The sequence below is a fragment of the Carcharodon carcharias genome, chromosome 11 (genome assembly GCF_017639515.1).
Source record: "Carcharodon carcharias isolate sCarCar2 chromosome 11, sCarCar2.pri, whole genome shotgun sequence".
Taxonomy (NCBI): domain Eukaryota; kingdom Metazoa; phylum Chordata; class Chondrichthyes; order Lamniformes; family Lamnidae; genus Carcharodon; species Carcharodon carcharias.
Window position 1 is genome coordinate 78,186,155 of NC_054477.1, and position 15,397 is coordinate 78,201,551.

Consider the following 15,397-nt stretch of genomic DNA (forward strand, 5'->3'; position numbering starts at 1 on the left):
ACCTTCCATCAGCACCGTAGTAGCCATGGGGCCTGCCAGGATCACTGGCTTAATAGGCTACCTGGTTTCGGAGGTTTCTGCCCCTGGAAATTTCCCATGGGGATGGGAAGATGTAAGGTTCCTCACCCATCGTTTTTTTTTTACCAATCCTCCTGCCTCCTAAGCTCATCTCCTGAGGGTTGGTAAAATGTGTTTGTAGATACTTGGAAAATAGATGATATCAGTCCATCCATTGTGCAACCTGGTATACCTGACATCTCTCTAGCACTCATTTTTTTACCTTCTCAGTAAAACACAGATGAAGCAACAGTAATGTTTTTACTATTGTAATAACAATGATAATGTTCCATAGAGAATCCATTGTTCAAATTTGTATGATCAAGGTTAAATATGACTATCGTAAAACTTTTGACCAACTAAATGGGTTATCAAAAGTTAAACAACAGAATGCACAACAACATGTACAAACCATCTTTTAAAACTTGCTGTGTGTCTTGCTTTATGATCCTTTAAACATATTCAACAACTGTTGTGAAAGTCTAAACACCTATTGTTTATGGGGTTTTTTTATGAATGAATGTACATAATAGTAGGGATTTCATACGAAGTGATCGTCACCACACAATATTAAAATAAATAAGAGGTGCTATATACCATTCTGAATGCCTACAGGAAGAGTGTGGGTATGGGCATCGTGCAGCCAGAATTCTGACTTTTGATGATCACTTTGATGTGGAAAAGAATTTCCTAACATCTGTCCAAAGAGTGCTTTTCAATAGTTAGAGTTTTTATCTGCTTATCCTACTCAAATGATTTAGCTTGAGACAGTACTTTAGATGTACCTTTTCTAAATCTTTGGCGCTTCTATATGATCACTTCTCAATCACCTCCTTTGAGCTTTCTTAGATCACTCTTAATTAGTCAGGCTTTAGGGTTTTTCTAATGTAAAGCAAAACATATTCAACACCACCTGCCTGCGCACACCCCGCTCACCCACATTCCCCTCACACAACTTCCCATCCTCATAGTAAATAGCATAAATTACACAAGGTTGGATAGATCTGCTTCTATGAACACTTTTGACAATTTGATTACAAATGTCTTTTTAAATTAATGTGCAAATAATGATGCCGACCTCTACCCTTGATTGCCACTATATTAGCTGCCAAAAGGAGACATGAAGGCACGAAGATAGACTGAAAGGCCTTAAGATAAATTTACTATATTCAAATGTAAGCATTTTCTGGATCTGGACAGCAAATTGTACTACTTGCTGACATTGGAATTGGAAGGCACTTAAAATATATAAAAGCTCTGAATAGGCTGCTTAACTACCCACAACTCATCTCACCAAGATAAATTAAATGCATGAGACATTTCAACCTCTTCAACATTTTTTTTCAAACAAAAGGTTTTCACAGTTCTGGTCTCTATGTTACAAAAAGGCTATAAAAGCACTGGAGAAGGTGGAGAACTCTCAGAAAGGATTGAGCAGGCTGGGCTCTTTTCTCTGATATGTTGAAAAGTAATTTTTTTCCACAATGGAATAATTGGACTTGCATTAGAGGTAATAATTTAGCTTGCACAATAATTCTTTGATCTTCAAAGTCCTGAAGGGTCTAGGCGGTAGATAGAAAGAAACTGTTTCCTTTGGCAGAGGGGTCAAGAAGCAGAGGATACTGGTTTAATGTGATTGACAAAGGAACCAAAAGCGACATGAGAATTTTTTTGAAGCAGTGAGCGGTTAGGATCTGGAATGCACTGTGTGTGATGGTGGTGGAGGTAGATTCAATGATGGCTTTCAAAATGGAATTGGATAAGCACCTGAAGACAAAAAAAAGCGCAGGGTATAGGGTAAAGGCAAGATGTGGGACTAGCTGACTTGTTCTTGCAGAGACCCAGCACCAAACTCGATGGGTCGCATGGCCTCCTTTTGTGCTATACCCATTCTATGATTCTGACAGAATATTTGATGCTAGTTTTCAATTTCCCCTCTTCCTTGAGCAGGTAATCAAAGCTACATATTGAAGTTGTGGCAGCGCAGTGGTCATAGTACTGGACTAAATACCCAGAAGCTGTGAATTCAAGCCTCACAATAGCAAATTATCAAATTTTGGAATTTGTGGGTTAATACCATAAATGGCCTTGGAAAAACAAACAAACTAGTTTATCATCTTCCTGCAGGGAAAGGAACGTACAATCTCACCATTTTTGCAAGCCCAAAAGGAAAGAATAGTTTGGACCAGTACTCTTATTTCCCAGTTTCTACTAATTTTTCCTTCTGGGAGGCCATAATTATTGCCTATCCACAGTTGACTTGAGAAGATGGTGGTGAAACTTCTCACTGAACTGTTTTAAGCCTTGTGGTAATTGTATTCCCACAATTTGATGGCAGGGCGCTTCAGGATTTTGATCCAGCAATTATGAAGCAAGAGCATATGTCTAAGCATATGTCTAAGTCAGGATCGTGCACTTTTGAGGGGAACATGGTATTCTTATGATCTTCTTGTTCTTACCCTTCAGGGTGGTACAGGTTACAGGGAAGGGGATGTTGCTGTAGTAACCTTTGTGAGTTGCTCTAGTACATCCTGTAGATTGTATACACTGCGGCCACAATATGCTAGTAGTGGAGTAGGTGGTTAATGAGTCTCGTGGAAAGGCATTAGTCAAGTGAATGGTAGGCAGTGAATATTCCATCACATTCTTGACAGGCCTTGGAGATTATTGAGATGCTTTAGGAATCAGGAAGTGAAACATTCTTCACAGAATAATCAACCTTTAACCTGCTCTTTTAACCATGGTATGGATATGACTGGCTCAGTTAAACTTCTGGTCAATGGTAACATCAGAATGTTGATTATGGATGATTCTTTGGTGTTGGTGCCATTGAAGGTCAGGGAAAATGGTCAGTTTTTTTCTTCTTGGTGACTGTCATTGGCTGGCACTTTTGTGGTATGAATGTTATCTGCCACTCGTTTGCCCAAACATGGATGCTTTCCAGGTCCTGGTGCACAGCATTACTGGCTACTTCGTAAACTGAGGAGTTGTGAATGGGTCAGAATGTTTTAGAATCATCATTGTACCTAACCTTACAATGGAAGGAAAATCATTAATGAAGCAGCTGAAGATTATTGGGCTCCTGAGGGACTCCAGTCCCTGAGGGTTTTCCCTATGGCCTGAACCAGCTTCAGTTTTAGTAGCACTCCTTGAACCCATATTTGAATACAACCTTGATGTGGGGAAAGTTAACCTTACCTCTCTCTGGCAGTTAGCCTTTGTGTTCAACATGCATCAAAGATATGGTCAAATCTGGAGCAGAGTGTTTTGACAGAACCAGAACCGAATGTCAGTGAACAGGTTGTTGTGAAGAGGTGTCATTAGTTATCGCTTTTGATGATTCCTTCCATTACTTGGCTGCTAATTGGTGGTAGATTGATTGTAATTGGTCGGTTTGGATTTACCCTTTTTCTGGACTGAGCATAGCTGTGCAATTTTCCACATTGTCAGTTAAATGCTTCTGTTGTGGTTATACCTATTGAACCAGATTTTAAGGCTAGTGCCAAAGAGATTGCACTCAACGTTGATCTTGAAGAAAGGTCTAGTGATTTCACTGGTGTGGATTTCACCTCTATTGATGTTCATTTCATTCTGACATCAGCTATGGGGTGTGTCCCTGACGATCAGCAACAGTAACATAGCAGTTGGTGGAATATAAATTCCATTGATAAATCTGGAATATACAGCTAGTCTCAGTAATGGTAACCATGACAGTAATCATTGATTGTTGTAAAAACCCAACTGGTTCACTAATGTCCTTTTTGGGAGGAAATCTGCCATCCTTACCTGGTCTGGCCAACATGTGACCCCAGACCCACAGCAATGGGGTTGACTGTTAACTGCCCTCAGTTCAAGGACAGTCAAGGATGGGCAACAAATGTTAGCCCTGGCAGCGACACCTACTTCTCATGAAGAATAAAGGAAACAAAGTGATGTAATCAAGCAGGCTAAGCAGTCAATCAGACCTAAGGGTTCTCCCACACAGCAAACCAGCAAGTATCGATAAAATCTTATCATTCACTTTCAATAATTTTACAGGAGATTAAATAAATATTGGATCAGATACATGGGATTAAGGTAGTAGCTGAAATGTCGTAAACATACCTTGAAAGACAACTTGTTTAAAAAATGGAATTTTACCATGAAATGGAGAAAAATAACACGCCACAAATTTAATATTAGGTTTTGAGAGCCAGAGAGGTTGTTCAGTAGTAATTCTAACCTAATACATCATTAAGGACCGAGTCTTCCCAGTGGGAGTAATATCATAAAAACGATAAGTTCTGATCAATTTTCTGATTCCCAACATTAAGCAGAAAACACTGACAGCAACTTGTGGGTATCTACAACGATGGTGAATGCTGCTAGTTTTGCTGTCATTACAACTATAAAATCCAGATTATTGTTAATAACTCAACATTGATAACTATTTCAATCACTTTGCTGATGATCGGGATGAGGCTGTTTAAGGTGGTAATTGGCTGGGTTAGATTTGCCCTGCTTTTTGCGAATAGGACTCTCTGCTGGGCTGGCGTCAGTGTCATAACTGCACCGGAACAGTTTGGCAAGGGGAGAATATTGCTCTGATGCATAAATGTATTTATACTGAACCATTTTATAGTTTTCCCATAACTGATGTACAGAGGAACTCTTCCCATCATTATTGGTAATATTGAACACTTACATAAAATAAAATATGTAAGTGAGGGAGGCGCTGCTGCAAGCATTCTTTTTAAAAAATTACAATTGGCTACTTGGCTTTCTCATACATTCACAAAGTAATCACCTTGGGCAGGATTTTTCTCGGTGTGTGGGGACAGGCCTGACACGCTGACACGTAAAGTGACACGTCCTGACGTCTTTGCGCAGTCTCGAGATGTTTCATTCGGTGGGTGCACACGCCTAGTAAACGGCCTATTAAAGCCATTAAGGAAATAACTAATACAACCGTTAACGCTGCCTGTCCAAACTTAAGGTTGGTGGGCTGGCGAAAAGTAAAAGTGGCCTTCACATTTTTTTAAGAAACTTCATCCACAAGCAGGAGGAGGTTTCCTAAAGCTTTTATTAATTAAATAATTTTTCCTAAATATAAAAACATGTGCCACCTCATCTGACACAGTCACACGAGGGGACATATTTAAATACTTCTTTAATCCATTTATTTAATAATTTCAATAGCGATTCAATCTCCCTGAGGCAGCTCTGTATCTCAGGGATATTGAAGTGCACTTTCATGCACATGCACACGAAAGAGCGCTGGCCCCGACTCTCTCTCCTGCCCCCGCCCGCACAGGTAGCGCTGAGCGCTATGGCTCATGTCTCATGCTGAGCGAGCCCTAATTGGCCCGCCTGCGTAAAATGGTGGTGCAGAACCGATCACGGGCGATCGGCTGCGCAACTGCCTCTGCCGAGCCTGCCCGCCGACTGAAAAATTCAGGTCCTTAAGTATAATTAACCCAACCTTAACCTTCCTAGCACTTTGCTGAAAATGTTATTAATGAAGAATGTAAACAGTCTACAGGTCTATTTCCTCAAGCATTTTACTACAAGTTTCTCTTTTGATGGATCAGGAGTGAAAAAAATCCCTGAATATTCTTGGTGCATAGAGCTCCAAGAATTCTCAATCGGACTCTGCACATCCCCAATGTTTCCCGTTACCGGTCAACGAAGGAAATCTCTGCTTCAGAGGAGAAAGTGTAATGAGAAGGATATTTTCTTTTGGGATGAATGGCCTTAAAGTAATCATGGGGCAGAATCTTCTGGCTGGCGTGCGGGTGTGGAGCCCAAACGCCAGCGCTTAAAATGTTGCATGCTGATGTCATGCGAGCGTCCTGACGTTAGTGTGCGGCACCGCGATGTTTAGGTCGGTGGGCCCGCTATGTAGCGGGACGCGCACCTACCATTAATTAAAGGCCTTGTTAAGGCCCTTAACTTGCCAATTGTCGATGATTTTGAGGGGCTCGTGCAAACTTTGGTTCAGCGCACGGGCCCAAACGGCAGGCGGGTAGGTGATTTTTCTTTACAAACCTCATCCAGTGGCGGGATGAGGTTTGATATCGGGTTTAAAAACTTTTAACAAAGTTTTTGTTTATTTCATTAACATGTCCCATCTCGTGTGACATTTTGACATGAGGGAGACATGTTAATTAATTTTTTACTGTTCTATTTTTTATATTTGCCAGCCTTTCGGTGATCTCCCCACGGCAGCACTTTGCCTCAGGGAGATGTGCGCTCTTTACCACGCATGCGCGAAAGAGCAGACTCTGACAGTTGGGGAATCCCCCCCCACCCCCCACAGGAAGTGCATAGCGCTTCCCGTCAGGCGGCCCACTGGGCAGGCCTTAATTGACCTGCCCACTTAAAATGGCGGCGGGGCCCGTTTTGGTGGCGGCAATCGGCTGCCCACCCGCCGCCGAGCCAGTGGGGCCCACCCACTCATCATGGGCAAAATTCTGCCCATGCTTATATCATGCTGACTTTAACTTATTTTGTTTTATTCTTTTCTCCTGTCTCTGTGAGATAACTGCAATAAAGATGCAACATAATTGTGGATGGTTGCTGTTGATTGATGTACTCCTGATCAGTTCTTTCAGGCTATCGTGCACATTTGGAAATAGATCTTGGTCATATTTAGAATATTTTTGTTACTAATGTCTAGAATGTGCAGGGTTGTTGGAACCTTACAATATTTATGTCAGCAAATCTGGGAATAAACATATTATCCTATTAGTAGTGGAAAATGACATTCACACTTTTTGTAGTTAACTGTGAATGGGTAAGTTTACAAAGTTCCACTGGCAGTACAGAGCCCTCAAGGCAAGTTTGCGAGACTGTAGTGGAGCTTTATGAAATTATTCATTACATTCAAAATTAGACACACTAGATAAATACATATTGATACCAGAAACATTTAAAATAAAGTGCTCAGGTTGGAAGCAACTAACAATTATTACATTGTAGGAATCACAAAGACATGACTAATTCCGGATGATGCATGGGCATTGAGGAAAAACAAGAGGGGCCCTGGGAAAAGTGACAAGTTTGCCTTTTATGTAAGAGAAGTTAACATCTTCAACAAATCGTGCCATGTGCCCTAGATTTTTTGATGGGTGCCTGGAATCAGCAATTAAAGTTATAAAACAAATCCACATCTCACAGCAAGCATCAAGGTTGAGATAGTCCGGAGAAAAAAAATTCAAAGAAGGTTACAAAGATATTGGAGAACAGATTCTCGAGGGCACATGGAACAAATTGTCATAAGAGTTTTCTTGAATATGCATTCTGTGGGTAAGGATTGTAAAATATTTTTAGTGATGGATAGGTCTGCTAGATTCCAGGAGTACCAGAGTTTTATCTTGGGGAGGTCACACCGCAAAATCGGTTTACTGAAACTTTAAATATTATTAACAAATTTTGTCAGTATAAAGAATCTAACAGTGTTGCAATTGTGCAAGACTCATCATAGATGAAAGCTATAGGTGCTGTACATTTGCAAATAAGTGGCCCCCTTAAAGAAGGGCAAAATACATTAAGTAACCCAATTACATTGGAGATAAATCAATCACACGCTTTCCAAAGTCACCAGCTGAATTGTTTGCAGCATCCCACCTCTCTCTGGTTTGTCACTCCATTTAAAGAACACAATTGTTGTGGTATCATTATTATATTCGATTATGTTCTCATTTTGCAAAGCAAAAAAAGTTGGTGAAACACATAAGTCTGAATCTGTGTAACGGAACTGGAGTTATATCTTCAGGTTATAAAAGTGACAACACATCTGACACCAACAATTCAGGGTGATTTTAATTCCCCCTTCCAAAAGAATGGGCAGTAGCACGCTGAAACTCCTGGTACTTGCCTTACTGCCCAATTTTTGCTCAGGTCCCACTTATTGCCATTTAGGTTGAAATCTCTAAATGGGCAGCCCAGACTTGGTTGTCCTTCGGTCTGTCCACAAGCATGATCCAGACCTTCCTGTCGCTTGCCATTTCAACACACCACCCTGCTCTCATGCCCACGTCTGTCCTTGGCCTGCTGCAATGTTCCAGTGAAGCTCAACGCAAACTGGAGGAACTAGGCACTTTACAGCCTTCCGGACTTAACAGTGAATTCAACAACTTCAGACCATGAACTCTCTCCTCCATCCTCACCCCTTCTTGATCCCCCTTTTCAAATATTTATTTTTATATAATTTTTTTCCCACCTATTTTTATTATCAGTTTTAAACTTTATTTTCATTCATTGTTTTATTCCCACCTTTTAGCCTATTTCAATCTTTTTCCCCAAACCGCCCCCTGCCCCCACCCCACCCCTGCTAGGGCCATCTGTCACTTGCTCATCCTGCTTTCTACTCTTAATGTCACCATTAGCACCTCCTTTACCCAGTATCACCACTATCAACACCCCTTCAACCTTTTGTTTATGACATCTTTTGCAACCTCTCCTTTGCCTCCACCTATCACTGGTCTTATAGCCAGCTTCACCTGTTCAGCCCCCCCTTAAACAGTATATATTTCACCACATTTTTACTTCTCTTTAGTTCTGAAGAAGAGTCATACGGACTCTAAACGTTAACTCAGTCTTTCTCTCCACAGATGCTGTCAGACCTGCTGAGTTTTTCCAGCAATGTTTGTCTTTGTTTCAGCTCAGATACCCACCTGGTTCAGTGGGAGTCCATGAAGGACACTGGACCCTCATTGGTCACTGACATTGAGCTGCCTAACCAGCGGCCCTTAAAGGGACCACTACCAGCCTCTGCAGAAAAGGCCAGTTTTAGTTTAGAAAAAAACATATCTGTGGAGCCATAAGGGTCCTCTCCAGTGTGCTAAGTCTGTCTATTTCACCTCTTCAGACCAAGCTTTCCCCTTGTTTCAGTTGGATATTGTTTTGGTTACTCTGCATGAATGACATTTTCAAAGAGTAACTTTGCCCATCTATTATACTTAACAGTGGTGTTTGTCCAAAGAAATGTAGGTGAAACACATGTTAAGATGAATACCAGCATGAAGTGCATCAGCCTTAGCCCATTAGCAGTCAACCAAGTGATGATCCTGCGGATTGCTAACTGCAGGACAGTGCTAAACCTGGCACCTTAGAGGCTATGCTTGTTGTTTCAAGCACTTAGTGGCAATAAAAGCACAGTATGACTCTTATCAGACATATGATGCACTGAGGTTTCCTGGGAGATACAGCTTTTTCACCACATGATACCTGAATGGTTTGACTTAGCTATACAAGTATATTTTTCTAGGCAGTCTGACTCAATATACAGTGCAGATATCAGGAACATAACACATCTTAATGATTGTGGCCTTGTTGCTTACTGATTGAGTTTTTTGGGGTGAAGGTTAGTGACATTAACATTTTTAATTTGATAAAATTTTGAGATTTATTGAATTCTTAGGGAACTGAAAGAGCTTTACTGCACCAAAATTAAAACATAAACCATTTGCAGATTGTTCATTCAATGAATATAACCTATTAAATGTATGGTTGCAAAATAAAATTACATCATAATTTTATGTAATTATTTAATTTTATCTTGCAATGTTCATTTCAAAGTTGAAGAAAATTCTTTTGCTGAGGTAACAGAAATAAGAGTTGTTTACTATTAAAAGTGATCCAATGAAATAGTTAAAGACCAGCTCTTCATAAGTGACTAATTATTGTAAAATACAGCAGAACTTCCCTGGGAATAGACATGTTTTAGACTGTCTGTTATGTCCAAGTAGTTATTTTTTGCTGTCGATTAAGCAAGAAAGCAATTACCAGCATTCCCTTAGCAACAAAAGTACGGTCGATAGACACTTCTGCTGGCTGCTAAATATGAGGCTGACTCCAAGTACCACAGGCAGTCACATCAACAGATTTTTAAAAAGCTAATTTAAAGAAAAACATGTTATATCCTAGAGTCATTGAAGCATTCAGGTAGCTGTTAGTGTAATCTTTCTCAATTTTGTGGCTGGTGCTCATTTTAAGCAAAAGCTGATTTAGGTTAGATGTCAGGAGGTTATCATTTCCCCAGAGGGTCATTGACCTATGGACTAATTTGCTGGCTTGTACAGTGGATACAGATTTGCTGAAAAATGTTCAAAGTGGAGCTGGACATGTTCCCAGAGCAGGCTGATATTACAGCATACAAAACATTGTTGGAATACAGGCTGATATACCTCCTGATATATCTCCCACAACTCATTTTTGATCATCTTCAGAAGTGTGATAGGAAATTCCGTGTACTTTTTTTTCTCTAAATAGCCTAGTTTTTTTTTGCCTCTCCTGGGCGCGCGCGTGCGCACACGCACACACACACACACCTTAAACCAGCTTATATTTCACCCCTTCCTTGGATTCACCTAGTTCTGTTGAAGGGTCATGAGGACTCGAAATGTCAACTCTTTTCTTCTCCACCGATGCTGCCAGACCTGCTGAGTTTTTCCAGGTAATTCAGTTTTTGTTTTGGATTTCCAGCATCCGCAGTTTTTTGTTTTTATCTAGATGATTGTCTTACCCCGATGGCACAGATGAGATCATTCATTCTCTTTCTGCACTGGATGGCCAACCTCTTCTGTGCAGGGCTGGCACTGACCACCACTGCCAACACCTCAAGCCATAGTGGCGAGGTTGCTGGTCCTCCTGCGGCCAGAGAGGGGATGGAGGACATCACAGTGGGCCTCCAAAAGACATTTCAGTGACAGGTCACTGAACTTTTCTTGGCTTTCAAGGCCATGTCTTCATATGGAGCAGTCCTGGACTGGTGTTTAGACCTGGCACCCAGAGTGAGGAAATGGTGAGGCAACAGTGTGGCGGGCAATTCAGAGTCTGCCCGCTAGCAATATGGCGTGTTTCCTGTGGTTGCGTAATTAATGAGGCAAGAAGCGGATGATACAGCAGAAAAACCCGCCATTGCAGCCAGCGGGTAGAACATTGTTTTCCACGTCTGCTACCACAGTTAGTGCAAATCTGGGACGACTCCATCCAGTGGGTTTACAGGAACTATGTGGCTATTATTTGATAAAAGCAAAATATTGAGGATGCTGGGAATCTGAAATGAAAATAGAAAATGCTGGAAAAACTCAGCAGGTCTGACAGCATCAGTGGAGAGAGAAACAGAGTTAACGTCTCGAGTCTGTACGACCCTTCTTCAGAGCCATACCGAGAATGACCTTCTTCAGGGTCATATAGACGCGAAACGTTAACTCTGTTTTTCTCTCCACAAGTGCTGTCAGACCTGTTGAGTTTTTCCAGAATTTTATGCTTTTATTTTGGCTATTATTTGAACTGTTTTTGAGACCCAACCCACCAACAACCTCTGCCCCACCCCACACAATCTCAATAACTAGGATATGAAGCTTATTTTGCAGGAGGTGACAACATAAGTAGGGGGAATGAGAGGGAGGGGGCAATGCAGGAGTTAAGAGTGGTGGTGGTGGGGTCAGTTGCAACAGAGATATTTTTCGCTGCCATCAGCTGGCCGAAATGCTGCCAATGATGATACTGGCTCCCCACTCTCATACTCACACACATAGGCCAGGCTCTTCTGTTGGGCGTGCAGGGGTGGACCCCGCACACTGATGTGTAAAATGGCGTGCAGTGATGCCTCAGGTAGATTTCTGTGCTCTACTGCACGCATGCGTGTAAGAGCACAGGCCCTGACTCTCCCTCCTCCTCCCCCCGCCTGTACAGGTAGCGCTGAGCACTTCCGGATACATGTCACGTTGGGCGTGCCTTAATTGGCCTGCCCACATAAAATGGCGGAGTGCAGCCGATCGCGGGCGGTGAGCAGCTCTGCGCCCGCTCCCAACTGTGCCGCCCGATGGGAAGAAAATTTTCCCCAGAAAATTGTAACTCTTTCGAGTACAAACACGTTTCCATCTGTTCCTATTCAGATGAAGTTACATTGTTCCATAGTTTGCCATTGTGAGATTTGAGCTCTTGATAACTTTTGAGTACAAACACGTTTCCATCTGTTCCTTTTCAGATGAAGTTACATTGTTTCATAGTTTGCCATTGTGAGATTTAAACTCTTGATACTCTTTTGAGTAAACCTGTTTCCATCTGTTTCAGATGAAGTTACATTGTTTCATAGTTTGCCATTGTGAGATTTGAACTCTTGATACTCTTTTGAGTAAACCTGTTTCCATCTGTTTCAGATGAAGTTACATTGTTTCATAGTTTGCCATTGTGAGATTTGAACTCTTGATCTGGGGGTTACAAACCCAGTACCATAACCACTTGGCTATTTAGGCCAAGCCCAAAATGCAAATCATCCTCAATATTTAAGTGTTCATAATGTTTCTGCCCGGTTTCGAACCAGGGACCTTTCGCGTGTTAGGCGAATGTGATAGCCACTACACTACAGAAACTGATATAAAATCCACTTCCATCTGTTTCAGATGAAGTTAAGTTGTTTCATAGTTTTGCCATTGTGGGATTTGAACTCTTGATCTTAGGGTTACAAACCCAGTACCATAACCACTTGGCTATTTAGGCCAAGCCCCATAGAATTGTAGGTGAGGCAATGTCTCACTCACTTCACCTGATCAGCTGCCTCCCATGTTGCTTAATTGCAATATGGCTGAATGGGACATACTTGATGGACCAGCTGGTCTTATTCTACACTGATTATGTGTTTTTCGTCCTGTTTGTGTTTGTTAAACAGTTTAAATGTCTCTACAGATACATAAATTTTTGGCTAATAGAATTAATGAGCTTAACCTTTCACACACATACCTGCAGAAGTATGCATGTTACACTACAGAATACATTTTGAACACATACCAATATGCACTTGAAAATTATGATCAATTCTGGCTATACTCCCACTGGCATTCTCCACTGATGCCTGCTATCAGATCCAAGGAAGCACTTGTGAACTGGTTAAATTGCCCAGATCAATGCAGTCAAGTTCAAGTGACTCTGGGATTTGAATTCTCTATTGTTAAAATTACCAGGCAACTTGGACACTTCTAATCACAGCACAGAATGACACTTGAACTTGCTTATCTGCATTGTCAATCCTAAAGCAAAATTGATTTAAGTGGCTGTACAGAAATCCAATGCCAGACCCTCTGGCCTTAGCAAGTAAAGAAGAATGCACCGTGGCAGGGCACAACAGTAGTAAGTACTCTCTGCTGCAAAAGGGCAAGCATGAGAAAATGTCATTGCTGTCATACAATTTAACTCCCAATACTTTAATGACTTCCACTTACAATGCATTGCAATGTTTATTATGATTGAACCTTAACAGTTTAATCACTGATGATGAGAACATTGAAGCTGCACATTGTTTACATTTACATGTTTTGTTCCTTGTTTGGTTTCTAAAACTAAATTACTTCAAATTCTATTATGTTCCCTTCATATCTGGATCATATGTACATTATATGTATGTGTATATATATATATATATATTTATATAAATAACAACTTGATATCTGGATTGTATGCACGTGTATAATCGAGGTATCAAATTGTTTTTCTTTTATGCAAGTCTCCTTCATAATAGCAGATAGTATTCTGTCACATATTGATGACATTGCTTCACTCCTGGTGCTATTAATTCCATCAGGGCCATCTGCAGAATGGCATACATAATGGTGAAAGTGGAGACGCTGCAACAGTTAGTGCTACTAGCACAGATATAGTGAAGAGAAAAATACATGAAGAAATGGCTGATTTGTGCTCCTTTTTAGAAAATCCATGTGAAACGATGTAGTGTTCTGAGAATGTGGAAAGGAGGAGGAAGAAATGGTATAATTCAGAAATATTGCAACGGAAGATGAACAGACTTTTAGACATTAATTTGAGACCTAAGTGATATATTTCACCTGAATTATGCTACAAAAGGGGTGTGATCACTTCAAGCGACAGTTGTGACTTGTTTCTTCTGCATGTCAAAAACTTTACACAAAAAGCCGCAACAGGCATTACTTTCAAACATGTAAGGGCTACAACAAGAGTTAACCTGTGACTACAGTGTTCAAAATGACACGAGCAGATAAATGTAAAAAAGCGATGCTGCATAACTGATGGCCAGGCATCAGAATACCTGGTTTCGTACAGGGTGCTTTCTACACGGCCTATGTGTCACCCCATTGCTCAACCGAAGTACAAAGCATTTAGAAAAGGAAAAGCCTCCAAAAAGTGATCTTCCAGCTCCTCTGTGCTAACAGATGGTTGCGGTCCCAGAAACAAAGATCAGAAACTAACTTGACAAGAGGTACCTCCTGACAATTAATCATCCTAACTGAAGGTCACTGGGAAGAAAAATGTGAAGACTTTTAGCCATGGCTTAATAACAGCTAACAGAACACTAGGTTGCCTTAGCTATTATTTTCCCTGCATGAAAGCTAAGTATGCAAGTCCGAATTCACTTTTACTATAACCGTCACCCTATTTTTTCATGCTATAATGAACCCTTTTAAACTAGAGCACAATAGTTAAGTTAATCTTATCGTTACTGGCTGTAACCTTTTGGTATTTTCCTTGTGACAGAAGTCTGAGAGATGATTAAATTCTCTGCTTCTCATTCTGAGTAAATTCAGACACTTCAACAATAAATGATTAATGATGCAATTGGGCACCTACCTTGTTCACAGCTTTCTCCTTTATAGCCAGAGTTGCAGATGCAGGTCCCCATGATGCAGGTGCCACGGTTGCCACAAGATGGGTCAAAGCACTGGTTTGTGGGAATGTCACATTCCGCTCCCTTCCAACCACTGTGGCACAAGCAGCGTCCTTTCACATACTGACCATTGCCACTACACAGAACAGGGCAGGATGCTGTGAAAGCGAATGGAAAGAAAATCAGCCTGACCATTAAATGCTGATAATGAAGGCAGCTTAGCTAAGACCTTTGCCGATGCATTCTCAATATGTCAAAATGTTTATTCACCTCCAACCAACTATCTTTTATTCTACTTTCTAGCATATTCTTCAATTATGAGCTAAAAAGTCAGCAATGTAAGCATTCACCAATAGAACAGAGCTTTGGTATAAAACTGAAAGAAAATTAAGCACATTCTGTCACAAGGTCACAACCATGCTGGGGACTTGAGCAAATTAAGAAGCTTCAAATTAAAACATTCTCCATTTATCATTTATCTTCTGGTCCTTCCTCCTCCTGCCATGTAGCTCTGCTCAAGTTAAACATCATTCTGCAGCCAAGAAGCAGGCACTTGATTTCAGGCCCCACTGACAAAACTCTGGAGTGCTTGTTGGGAGGGACACATGAATGGCCCCAAATTGACAGGCCCTTAAATATTTCTTCTCTGGCTTTCTCTTGCTTCCTAGCTAATATGAAGAAAACTGCACATAAAAAGTTGTGGCTCAAAAAAAAACA

At 41.0% G+C, this 15,397-nt stretch overlaps 1 protein-coding gene and 1 non-coding gene across 6 annotated transcripts in view; both read right to left on the bottom strand.

The window, feature by feature from the left end:
- tenm4 (teneurin transmembrane protein 4) overlaps positions 1-15,397 on the bottom strand; it is a 523,453-nt gene that overhangs the window by 186,382 nt on the left and 321,674 nt on the right. For all 5 annotated transcript variants that reach the window (XM_041199170.1, XM_041199166.1, XM_041199169.1 and 2 more), the window contains one exon: positions 14,644-14,838. In XM_041199170.1, coding sequence (XP_041055104.1) covers positions 14,644-14,838 — 195 coding nt within the window. The remainder of the gene's footprint in view (positions 1-14,643; positions 14,839-15,397) is intronic.
- Positions 12,347-12,419, bottom strand: trnav-aac. The gene has a single exon. It is a non-coding gene; the product is annotated as a tRNA-Val (tRNA).